General features: G+C 42.4%; 2 protein-coding genes across 7 annotated transcripts; one reads left to right on the forward strand and one right to left on the reverse strand.

Moving 5' to 3' along the window:
* Positions 1 to 218: 218 nt before the first annotated feature.
* Positions 219 to 7987, reverse strand: LOC125551747 (protein PHOSPHATE STARVATION RESPONSE 1). Of its 6 annotated transcripts, XM_048715049.2 has the most exons (9): positions 7729 to 7866; positions 6501 to 6577; positions 5797 to 6423; positions 4882 to 5074; positions 4717 to 4793; positions 4583 to 4622; positions 4251 to 4302; positions 1289 to 1358; positions 219 to 1003 (listed from the first exon to the last, which is right to left on the reverse strand). In XM_048715049.2, the coding sequence occupies exons 3-9, from the start codon at positions 6367 to 6369 to the stop codon at positions 653 to 655; spliced, it is 1356 nt and encodes a 451-aa protein (XP_048571006.2). In that variant the 5' UTR covers positions 6370 to 6423; positions 6501 to 6577; positions 7729 to 7866; the 3' UTR covers positions 219 to 652. The 6 variants fall into 6 exon arrangements, with proteins under 6 accessions (XP_048571006.2, XP_048571008.2, XP_048571003.2 ...); XM_048715051.2 differs by lacking the exons at positions 6501 to 6577; positions 7729 to 7866 and adding an exon at positions 7867 to 7987; XM_048715046.2 differs by lacking the exons at positions 6501 to 6577; positions 7729 to 7866 and adding an exon at positions 7878 to 7984.
* Positions 7988 to 9037: 1050 nt separating this feature from the next.
* LOC147975980 (uncharacterized) lies at positions 9038 to 10657 on the forward strand. The gene is made up of 4 exons (XM_087519704.1): positions 9038 to 9417; positions 9777 to 9872; positions 9989 to 10040; positions 10595 to 10657. Exons 1-4 carry the CDS (start codon positions 9038 to 9040, stop codon positions 10655 to 10657), a joined length of 591 nt encoding a protein of 196 aa, XP_087375830.1.
* Positions 10658 to 12464: the final 1807 nt, after the last annotated feature.

Raw genomic sequence — 12464 nt, forward strand, 5'->3', positions numbered from 1 at the left:
AGACTAGGGCTAGAGTTGAGGGGTGTAATATGCACTTCTCTCCTGAGGAGAGACAAGCCTAAGTTTTACAGACAATCCAAGTAGGTACACGGATATCAGCCGTTTTCTTTTACAGGGGTTTTCTGCTAAAACGACGTTGCAAACGGGGCCTAAGTGTGGAAAACATGGCAGAACAAATAAAGATGAAAGATCTTCAAGCAGTACATATCTCAGAGAAGTTGACCCAAGTTACCATCTTATAACACAAAACTTTGCAATCATCATGAGTTCAGCCAATACGTAGCTAACTCTAAAAATTGCAACACCCAAACCAAAACGGGTCAGGTATTTCAATATTTTGAGCATCAAGACAGAGACTAGCATTCTAGCAGTTCAGTCTTCTGCCGCTTGAAACCTCAAATAACAACAACTATATATCTAGAAAGATAGCTAGACCTCAAGGCATACTTATTTACCAATTACCATGCTTCAGGAGATAATTTGATTTATTGCTAGCAGTTTATACAAGCGGCCACCAAAAGATTCCATTTAGATAATTAAGGTGGCTAGGCTCAATAGACTTGCAGATCAGCATCGACACAGGGATGGAACCATTTTTTTTACCTATTATACGTTGACTGAACTGCTATCATCTGAATTGCCAAACTGATGGTTAACTATCATGCACCCTTTGGCGCTTCTCTTGCGGGGCCTTAGAACCATCATTAGTATTTGAAAGGGGGTCAGAAGACTCGCTTTCTGCCATCTCCTGGTTGCCACCTGCATGCATGGAAGTTTCTCCTATTTCGGCACTCACAGGGTTCTCTCCTGTTCTATTTAGGTCATCAGCTGCATCATTATCCTTATCTCTGGTTGCAGGATGGCTCAGTTCAGATAATAGGGTTGTTGTAGCTCCCGAGGATAGATCCTGCACCTTCTCAGTATTGGATTTAGACTGCTTTTCAAACATCATCTGAAGATACTTCCCTTGTTCTTCAATTCGCAACTGCAGCTTTCTCTGGGTCTGTCATAGAAAGATGGAATGAAGTTCAGACTATGTGTGTTTCATCATGGTAATAGTCTGACTGAGCATGGCCTATATCATGTAAAGACCAAAGCAATTATGTGGATGTTTCTTTTGTAGAGTATCACCGCAGTCACAATTTGATTTATAAGTGTGCAAAAAGAACAATGTTTCCTCACATTTGTTTATCCAGAAGTCTATTACGTTTCGCATGCAACTTTTTTTATTGGGTCACCTAGACATCACCTAAATTAAGAATCAGTCTATGTTCTTTTGGACTAGTACCTCAAGTTGTTCATGAAGACGTTTCTGAACTTCCATCTGAAGGCGCAGCGCTTCAGTAAGATCCATGCTCCTGTATAAGAAAAATATCATGTATAGTGTTAATCATGGCTGACAAAGCAAGAGAATGCACTGACTCACAATGAATCCTCAAAAATACTTTTTTTCCGGACCAATACAAAGTGAATATAAATGGGAAAACTTTGTTTTTGCCACTCTAGTTTTTGCCAACTTTGCTTATGCCACTCTAGAATTTGACATCTCACTTTTGCCACTCTTAGCTTTTGACAATACATCACAAATGCCATTCCGTGGCAAAAACGATAATTTTTCATTTCACTTTTGCCACTCTTAGCTTTTGACATGTATCACAATTGCCACTCTAAAAATTTTGCTTTTGCCACGGAATGGCAAAAGTGATATATTGTCAAAATCTAAGAGTGGCAAAAGTGAAATGTCAAATTCTAGAGTGGCTTAAGCAAAGTTGGCAAAAACTAGAGTGGCAAAAACAAAGTTTTCCCAATAAATTGGGTTCAACAGGCCCCATTAAACTCTCATAACAGAGGGAGGATTTGAGAGATCCACATTTACAGCATGACCAAGACTTGGGAGCACAAACAACAACACTTTTGATTGTGAGTTCGACATCGAAAAACATAACTGTGAGCATATTGTTTATATCATAGCTACAAATAACAACTTTTTCAAAACAAATGGATTAACTGCAAGGCAATTCGCAGTGCTTGCTAGGTCTGTACAGCATGGATTTAGAACAGACAGAAAATGGAACACTCCAGTGCCAATAAAATGTGTGTGCATAGACACACGTCAACATAACTATCAAAAGAATAGCGTCTTCCTCAAGTAATAACACCTGAGGAAGTTGGTTGAGTAACCAGGAATCTTGACAGTGCTAGTAACCTAGACATAAGCTCCGGAAAATGTGTTATATCTTTCCAGTCAGCTAAGTGTTTGCGAAATGTACCTGACCTCTTGTTAAGACACTGAAAACATCAAGACCAAAGGTAACACAAGAAAAACAAAGGAATTTGCACCCCACCATCTGATATTTATGCTAATTCACCTATAAGAACATCAATCTGCCCATGATTGGTGCACAGAATTCCAAAATCAATCTAGCTACATGAAACTTAGTGCAGCAAAATAAAATTACTGGTTTCGCTTCTGAAGAGGCTGAAGGGCTAATAAAACATTTTTTGAAATATGTCAGATGTTAAAACTGCAAGTAGTAGAATCCTGTATTATCAAAACATAAATCATTCCCCTTCTCATTAAGAGGTAAAACAGCTTCATGGGAAGCAAAATAATATTAGGTTCTACTACTACTTGCACTTCCAAAATCTCACATAATTGAGAAAAAGTTTGAATATGAAACTTAGCATCTCCATTAGCCAAGCCACTAAATTGATTTGACAGGACCAAGTTTAATAGAGCTGACTTGGTATTATAACTGAACGTGACAACTATGCGATGAATGACAACGACGACGACGACAACAATGAAACCAACTCATGGTTCCACGCACCCCTGTCCATGGCTAGTTATTTGGTGAACATTCCAGTCCTTCAGATCTCTCTTTATGGACTCTTTCCATGTCCAGTTTGGTCTACCCCGACCTCTCTTAACATTATCGGCACACTTTAACCGTCCACTATGCACTGGAGCTTCTGGAGGCCACCGCTGTATATGCCCAAACCATCTCAAACGATGTTTGACAAGCTTTTCTTCAATCGGTGCTACCCCAACTCTCTCCTGTATATCATCATTCCAGACCAGATCCTTTCTTGGGTGATCACACATCCATCTCAACATGCGCATCTGCGCTACACCTAACCGTTGCACATGTCGCCTTTTAGTCGGCCAACACCCAGCACCATACAACATTGCGAGTCGAATCGCCGTCCTACAGAACCTGCCTTTTAGCTTTTGTGGTACTCTCTTGTCATAGAGAATGCCAGAAGCTTGGCACCACTTCATCCATCCGGCTTTGATTCGATGGCTCACATCTTCATTGATATCACCATCCTTTTTGCAGCATTGCATTGACCCCAAATGTCGAAAGGTGTCCTTCTGAGGTACCACCTACCCATCAAGCCTAACCTCCTCCTCGACCTAGCAGTACTGAAACCGCACCTCATGTATTCAGTTTTAGTTCTACTAAGCCTAAAACCTTTCGATTCCAAAGTTTGACTCCATAGCTCTAACTTCCTATTAACCCCCATCCAACTATCATTGACTAGCACCACATCATCCGCAAAGAGCATATAACCCCCATCCAACTATCATCGACTAGCACCACATCATCCGCAAAGAGCATACACCATGGGTCTCCTTGTATATCCCTTGTGACCTCATCCGTCACCAAAGCAAAAAAGATAAGGGCTCAAAGCTGCCCTTGCTGCAATCCTATTTTAATCGGGAAGTCATCAGTGTCGCCATCACTTGTTCGAACACTTGTCAAAGCATTATCATACATGTCCTTGATGAGGGTAATGTACTTTGTTGGGGCTTTGTGTTTCCTCCAAGGCCCACCACATGACATTTGTTGGTGGGCATGTAAGTTCCTTCAAAGTTTTCCTGGGTTATATCCCATTTTAGTTATCTTTTTATTTATGATTTTGATCAGAAGGCGAATACCAGGACGTATCTATGGAAGAAAATCCATTTTGGGCAATTGCCTACATTGAAGCTATCTTTTCGAATCCCCATTAAAATGCAGTTGAATCGCAAACTTATATCAGCATCAGTTTTCTCAATGTAATTACTGAGCATTAGTCGAAATTCAGTTTTACAAACTAAACCACCATCTTAACTATTGGTTTTAGCTTTAATAGTTGATGGATGTCACATTGCACAGTAACCAGCTACCAATAAGCATCATGAGAGATGGGTATCATGCTAGAGTACAGAATAATAGATAATAAGTAAACAATTATCCACTCACGATTTCAGGTCTAGAGTCAACTCTTCGGTGGTAGTCCTTTTTTCTGCTGTACCTGATAATTTGGTATGGAATGGTTATATTATGTTACCAATTATACCAAACACAATGTAGATGCATGAATTCTGTGCAATAATGGAACCTTATCAAAATAATATCGCGTCATGAGAAGATTTACATATATATAAAAAAGCGTCAGCCCTAACCATTACCATAAAAATGTACTCAACTCAATACGATGGCATCATGGGTCATGAATAATAATATCAACTATGCACCTGTGCAGGGAAGATCTATATAAAATACAAGTGCAAAAAAATCTAATCCAGACAAACCTTCCGTTAGGTCTGGCTTATAGCGAGCTGTTCGGTACTTCTGCAACACAAACCAGAAAAGGGAAGTGAGAACTCAAATCTCTTGTGGGCAACACTATTGTTTAGAACGAGAATTTAGAAAGCTAATGGCAAACCTGCAGATGGCTTTTCACATGATATATTGTCAAACCGTCAACTTTCATAAGCTTCAGCACACCCTTGGGAGTAGCTTCTGAAGGTACAAGACAAAAAGTACAAGCATTAGAACATGATTCATATCTAAAATGCACTTTTGGGAATCAACAGCACTGCAGACATACTTTCACTACCACCAAGCTTATTTACAGAGTCTACGAAGCATTCATGGAGTTCTGGAGTCCACCTCATCCGTTGTTTGGCTGCAGAGTTGCTATTGGGAGGACTAGCTACATTGCAAATCTCTCCAGCATGAGATGAAGCTGGCTGGTTGACAGCAGGCTGTGATGCAGCCGAATTGGAAGGCTGAATCATGGACTACAACAAAGGTGACAACAAACATTTGGTCATAAAAGAAACAAATCGAATGGGCTTACCAAAAGCATCACAGTGAGAAACAAATATCACTCTAGAAACTACAACTCCAACTCCAACAAGTTAAGAGACCTCCACCTTAAAATTAAGTGGACCGCGTATTTCTATTTTGTGCCAAAGAGAATTAGAGAAGAAGCAGCATATATCCCTTAGAAGAATTTGCGGAGAGAGACACTCATATCAAGTCATGAACATTCATTACAAGATTCTAATGTAAACTCTAGTAGTCGATCTAATAACGACCCTCTTTGAACAGTGCAAACAAGAAATCATTTACTGGTGCCCTAACCATCACTCTAGCAAAACCTACTACACATCAGTTTTAAACTTCCAATAAGAGGAAGGGATGGTTACCTACACTGTTTAAAGAGGCCCCAAGAAGTATGCCCCAATTTGTAAATGGAAGTATGGCCCGAGAAGTATACAGTAAGTCAAAACTTCCTCTTAACTTTAAAATTGACATACATTAAGGTATCTAGGTTGGCCACACAAAAATGATATCATAATACCAGTATATGCACTGGCAAAGAACTTACGTGAAATTACAACTTCACAAGGTTGGCTAATATGTCATCATAAACAAATAAATTACAGATTACTTCTAAACTATCAGAACCCAAGACAGAGCTGCCACGATGACTCTTTATGCCGTTTCATTTGCATACCTTTGACTGGGGATCAGCAGCCGTTGCATCTAGAATATCTCTCCAATCATCATTCATTATTTCTGCCCACCATTCATTTTGTTTAGCAACCACATCAGATGTCACAGCAGGACCGCCGTTCTGGATCTGACTACCAGAAGCAGGGATGTTATCCCTGTAATCTGATAAACCATCAGCCGAACCTGGGAACCAAGTTGCCCCAGTGTGACCTCCAGGGCTATTATTAGATAAGGTCTGAAATACTTCGATATCTGATGGCTGAGGAGCAAAAGGAGCAACCATAGACTGCCTCTCATGGTTAGGCGCAGAATCCAGAGGATTAGGTGAGTATCCTAATGAGGCTGCATATGATGATCTCATAGCACCAGCTCTTGGGTGCAAAGTAGCAGATGGAAGTGCACTCTGATGTAAGGGCACAAGATCACTCGTCGGTTGCCTTTGCATCGGAGTGAGCTGCGGATTGTAAGGCCCATGGAAGGTTTCTTTCAGAGAATTTGGCAGAATAGGTAAAGAGGATGACATTCCTCCAGAAACCCTGCTGTTGTGAGACTGTCTCAGATCACACCTCCTCATCAAGAATTGTGCACAAGCATTGTGTCTTTCCCATAAATTGATTTTGATATGTTCCTACAGAATAACCTTAGCACAAATGTTAATCCATTAATCTACCACAGGTTAAGAAATGAAGAGTTAATAAAGGGAACCTATGGTTACACCGTACGAATTGTAACCATCATAAACATAGGCAACTGTAGCTATATCAAGCATGCATATCTGCACCCTGAAATCAACCATGAGTAAGTAACAATCTAACTAGTGTGATCAGGATCTCACGAGCAAAAAAACAAAGAAATGGCAACATCATAAAACGTGTTAGCAAGAGTCATAAAGTTGCGTACTGGTGGCCAGCAACATATTAAATTATTAATATATCATTTGTCCTTCTCCTTCTTGTCTAAGCCATATTTTTGTCTACTCCAATGACAGATCACAAGATAAATTATGAGAAAGAATACTAGGCCCTCAATTAGTATTACCATTGTGATGCTTCAAAAAAAAGTAATAGAACAGAAGCAGATTAAACCACATTGCAATCTCAAAGGAGCGCTTTTTTTACCATCTCTCAAGTGTAAAGTCAATACTTCCTTTGAAGCTAGAAACCGGGTCATGTTTCTGCATAGACACACGCATGCAGGATCCTCTAGAGAAGACGCTACCATACGTATGTCCTGATGTGGGGCAATGACCATCTTTCTACCATCGATAACGCAACTTTTATTCACGCTCTGAAGCTTCATAATACAACAACAAATGCCCTTTTTCAACAGAAAAACAAAAGAAAATGGCAGGTTTCTATTCACTGTGCAATCTATGTATGACACCATATATATATAGTCAAACAAGGAAACACATCTTGGTACGCATGTGGTACTATGTGCTATTAACTCGCAGGATGACAGGCACTGTCTAAAGCCCATACAGGAGGATCTGAATTAAACCCCAGGGGACAGGCAACTGTAGGCAGAGGGGGCAGGACAATCACAAGGGCACCTAATTCTCCCATAACACCTCCCACAGCTCCCAGCCCCACCAAATCCCCAATCATTTTCCGTACCGGCAACATCACGTACTCCCACAACTCACGAGCACGTGTGCCACCACCGCTCCTCGCAAAACTCTCACCTAGGACCCCCGCACCAGCAAAGCATGTCGCGATCAGAACCCTAGAGAAACCCTGTGTGCCCGCCCCCCGCCCCCCGCCCCCGCGCGCGCTCTCCTCCGCTCCTGTCCCGTCGGTCCGATTCGCCTCCGCGGAGCCGATCACGCCGACACGACGAGCTAGGAAGCGACGGGCGAGCTAGACGGCGTGGATTGGACCTGGAGAGAGGAGGGGGGGATTCAGGAATTGGGGGAGAGCCGGCCAGTCCGTACCTGGGTTGGGTTGTGAGGAAGCTGCTGGATCGGTGCGGCTTTGGGGGGAGGAGATGACAGCAAGGGGGAATTCTGGCTGGGGCGATGTGTCGCGACGGAGGGTGCGGGAATGGAGGAGAGAGAGAGGGGAGGAGGAACCTGGTGCGCACAAGAGGAGGACGACGCCCACCAGTTGCCGGGGGGAGGCGCACCGCGCACCCCCACCGCACCATGGGCGCGGCTTTTTGCGGATAGGCCCCTTCGGCCGCCCTGCGGCCAACTTGGACGGCTAGGATGGTGTGTGTGGCCCACTTTGAGTGTGATTGCACCGCGGTTTCTCCTTGGCCCAGGCCTAGTTTAGCAACACGGTCTTTTCCGGAAAACGTAGCAATGTCAGATTATGCGCTGCGTGCAAAGCTTAGGGCAAAGTAAATTCTAAAGGGCGTCTTCAAAGTGTGTGGAAGAGCATATTCTCAATTTTAAGTGATCACGTCGACTATTGAATCGAAAACAGGGCACAAGGACATTTGACGCTGATGGTCTAAATTTCATGTTTTAACCATTTTCTGAAACTTATGGCCCGTTCTAAAGTCCTCCCAACTCTCCCAACTCCAAAAATTCTGCTTCTCAACCTAACTTCTCGCTCCACGCAGCAATTCATGTCCGTTCTGCACTGAAAACAGCTTCTCCATCGCCAACTTGGGCTTCCTGCGAGTGTTGCGCCATGTTGGGTTGGATAGAAATCGTTAAATAGGCTGCATGCGGCCCAAAATGGAAGGAGAGACACGTTGAACATGTTTCCACGAGATGAAAAACGGGAGAAGAGAGATGAAACGAACCGTTTTCTTGACTTGGCGGTGGCAACCCTTGTAACTTCAGCCAACTCCAAGCTTCTGTGGATTGTGAAGTTGCGATTCCCTAACTTCTCAAACTCCTTCGTATCTGCTACCACTATAAAAAAAAGAGAGGGCGGAGAACCAAATCATCCTATCCATCAAAACCTACGATCTGATGGTCTACATCCCTCCAGAATACTAAACGCGTTTTAGGCTTTAATTACCCACCATGCCATTAGCTGCTAATGACCCCTTTCAAGAAAAGAAAAAATGTTGTAGCCCACGTCTTCATCAAACTGCACGCACGACGCCACTTCTCTGCTACCGACGCATCGCAGGGGCCGGGGCCGCCGTCCCGCCAGCCGCTCCTTCTCTGCTGCACCACAGACGCTAGCGCGGATCGCCGTCGCCGCCCGCCGCTCCTCCTCTAATTCTAGACGGACGCGAGCTCGGATCGCCGTCACCTCCTCCGGCCGCTCATCCTCTGCCGCCCCATGGTCTCGACGCCGGAGGCTCTCCTCTTGGTCGGATGCCGCCCCCACGGATGCGAGCTCTCGGCGCTCCTCTTTTTCTGCCCCACGGGCTCGCCGCCGGCTGCTCTCCCTTCGTCGGTTGCTGCTCTATACGCCCATAGCCGTAATTGCGGAACGCGCCACCGATTCTCTGCGCTGGAAGATCAGGGGAAGGCTCTCCTCTGCATCGGATCTGGCATCCTGAGCCTTCCAACGATCGGATCCGGTGAGATTTGCCACCTCCTGTTGTCGTCCATGTGTAGCTCGTCGACTTCACCCAGGATGGCCACCAGGACGAGTCGACGACCTCTGCCTCATAGTTGTCTTCCCCGAGAGCTGACGCTGTCTCCATGCCGCACGAGGTTGCCGTTGCACCCACCACACACTTAGCATCGTTGATATTCTATATGTAACTCATCAATTGATAGATTTTCTCCCTGCTGTGACTTGCATTTTTCTACATTGCTTCGTATTAAGTTGATTGGGACTATTTGATTGAATAACAAATAGTAAACAACCTTTGTTGCTGATCAATTCATGGAACGATTATCACATGTGGCAAACTGAATTGCATTCTCAATACGCAAGGGAAGTGCAAGCAGTATGTGGAGGGTCAAATTATTCATTACCTGCAAGTTATAAATTTATAATGCTAACACATTGTGTTTTGCTTTTATAACTTGCAAGTTGCAAGTGTTAACCCTAGAAAAACGATTTGCAGGTGGACATCTGCAGTAAATAATCAGGTGCTTCCTCGTTATCAAAGTCAATGCTCTGTGAGGTGTGCAGCGAGTGCGTGTGAATGTGCCGATGCGAGGTAGTGGAGGGTTCAGCAAGGTTCAGTTTCGGCTCCAATTTGTTTTCAGAATCATCTTCTAATATCTAATCTAATGGCCCTTTCTTATATAGTTAACAAATTATATTGCCTTGTAGCTTTTTAACAAATTGGCTGCTACGAAGACTGGTTGCTTCAAATTTTGTTTTGGTATGTGCTTTGACTGATTATCTTAATGCCATTACTTCTTGATTTTCATTCCATATATGAAATTGTTTAGCTAGCTCTTGATCAATATCCTTCAGTACGCCTGCAATATTGATGGACACTAAGTACTACTGCCAATCATCAATGTAAACTATTCCAACTCTATATTAATTCAGAAAATAATCAGATACAAAATAATCGATTTAAAAATAAACTGCAAAACTTGTAAGTTTAGGAAATTATGTTGTTTTAATCTTTGCACTAAGAGTTTCCAGGCCTATATTGTTATAGGTATTCTTATTCTGGTTGTACACTGAAATTTAGGTGCTTTTGGAGATTTGATTGTACAAGAAAATGACCTACCTTGCAATATCATTTTTCTTGCAAATGAAGAAATTCAGAGCATCTAAGTCTTAAATGTATCTGCTAAAGTGTTGATATTAATCCTTTATGTTGTCCGGTAAGTTGAAATGTGCATAACTTAATTATGTGATTACGGGCTCGACGCTCTTCACATTGCTTGAGAATCTGATCAGCACCACTCCGACATGCATCAGGAAGTCAACGAACAACCAGACCAGGAAGGCATGGAGCTTGAGCTTGAGCTGCAGCGACAATGACAACTTGGGCGTCAACTTCAAAAAACAACAGTTCAAGTGTTCTCTCTCTCTCTCTCGTGTGTGTTTCTACTAAGTACAGTCTGTGTACTGTTCTATCCTTGTTCTGTTTTCTTCAACCATTTTTTGTTGTATATTCTCTGTCAGTAAATGCCCCAATCTATTTTATCTAGGCAGCATGTATTTGGTACTACAATAAGTTGGTGCGATATCCTCCAATATTTTGTTATCTAGGCAGTCAAAACAACTTCAGTCCGCTTAATTTTTTTTTCTGCTTTTGCTGTTGTGATGAGAGAAAGAAAGAGATGTGGTGGCAATGGAGAACTTGGACCAATTGATAATATACCATAGTTGTGGTAGTTAATGTTTGTGGTACTTCCTTTAGGATATTTGTTCTATACATATGTTCCGCCAGATATTCATTCAAATTGTACCCTTCTCTATCAATTAGTATGGTTCTTAGCTAACTGTGTGATTATGATTGAACACTTAGTATCTTAAAAAGATAAATAATGAACGCAGACTGCTCTCCTCCAGTTCAGTGGAAGCGTAGGAGGCAACCATGGAGGTGATAGACGCAATGGCTTGAGCATGACGGATGATTGTCCCTAAGTTTCTACCACTGAGTTGGTGCATGCTCCAATATTACCAGGTCAGTGCTTCAAATCATCAGACCTTGGCGCTATTCCTTGTCATAGAGGAGGTCAGTACTTCAAATCATCCTTAGCTCCGTTATTTTTCTTTTGCAGATCTTAGGATAATGGGTCAATTTCTTACTTTTCTTTTCAATATCGTTTTTTTATCCCCTATGCTTACGCGATGATTATGTGACTTATCTGTCAGAGAACGAATCATGCTAAAATTTTCTTGTACATAAATGATGCATGTATGTTTATTCTTGTTTTTCTTATTACTTCAGATTTTTTCTGTGGATGGGCTCAACAGATATTATATTCATCACATAACTTGCTATTTACTGAGTAGTATGTGTTGCTCGCTCTTTATTTTCGTGGCGCAGAAGTATGATCATGACCCTGCTCAAGTTTGGCCTCACTGCTGTCGCTGTAGCTGCTTCTGTGAGTCTCTATAATCTTCTTCTCCACCGGTTCAGTAACCCTCTCGGTTTTGTTCTCTCCTCTTCTCTTGTGCTCTCTGACCCAAACATTGATTGATGTGACTCTTGTGATGCCAGCCATCAAGCTTCTCGTGCTTTGGTTACTGCTAATGCTTGGCTCCTAATGTATAGGCTAGAGGAAGATACAGATGTACCTAAGATTAGTAGTTCGCATATCAAAAGTCACCATTCAGTTAGCATGCGCACTTTAGCTAGCTTCCAATTCACTTGTAGGTCTGAGAGAAAATAGAGTGCCCTACCTTCTATCTAGCTTCCAATTAACTTGTAGGTGTACTAAGTTATCCTTCAATTTCAGATCATGTACAACCTGATTCAGTGCACATGTTTCAGGGGCTATATTCAGTACAAAATGCTCAATGAAAAACCCTGCAAGTACTCTTATTCAGCTATCGCTCCATCTCACTTTGTGATATTTATCGCAGCATTGTTCAGTATTGCATCTGTAGCTAATTTAATAGCCTGTTGTCAGGTCATAATACCGTTGACAATACGTAGCAACATGACCATAGTGATGTCGATCTCACTGTTGAAAATACAATTGAGCGGCAATACAATACCGTGCATCCATTTTTTATATTGATGTGGATATCATTTGGTCATCGTTTGAGACGTGCATTGCACGTGCAAGCTTACTAGTTTACACTAGGATCGGCAATGGCTTCTTGAAGCTAGCTT

This window comes from Triticum urartu, chromosome 4A, assembly GCF_056163025.1.
Source record: "Triticum urartu cultivar PI428250 chromosome 4A, HENAU_Tu73, whole genome shotgun sequence".
Taxonomy (NCBI): Eukaryota; Viridiplantae; Streptophyta; class Magnoliopsida; order Poales; family Poaceae; genus Triticum; species Triticum urartu.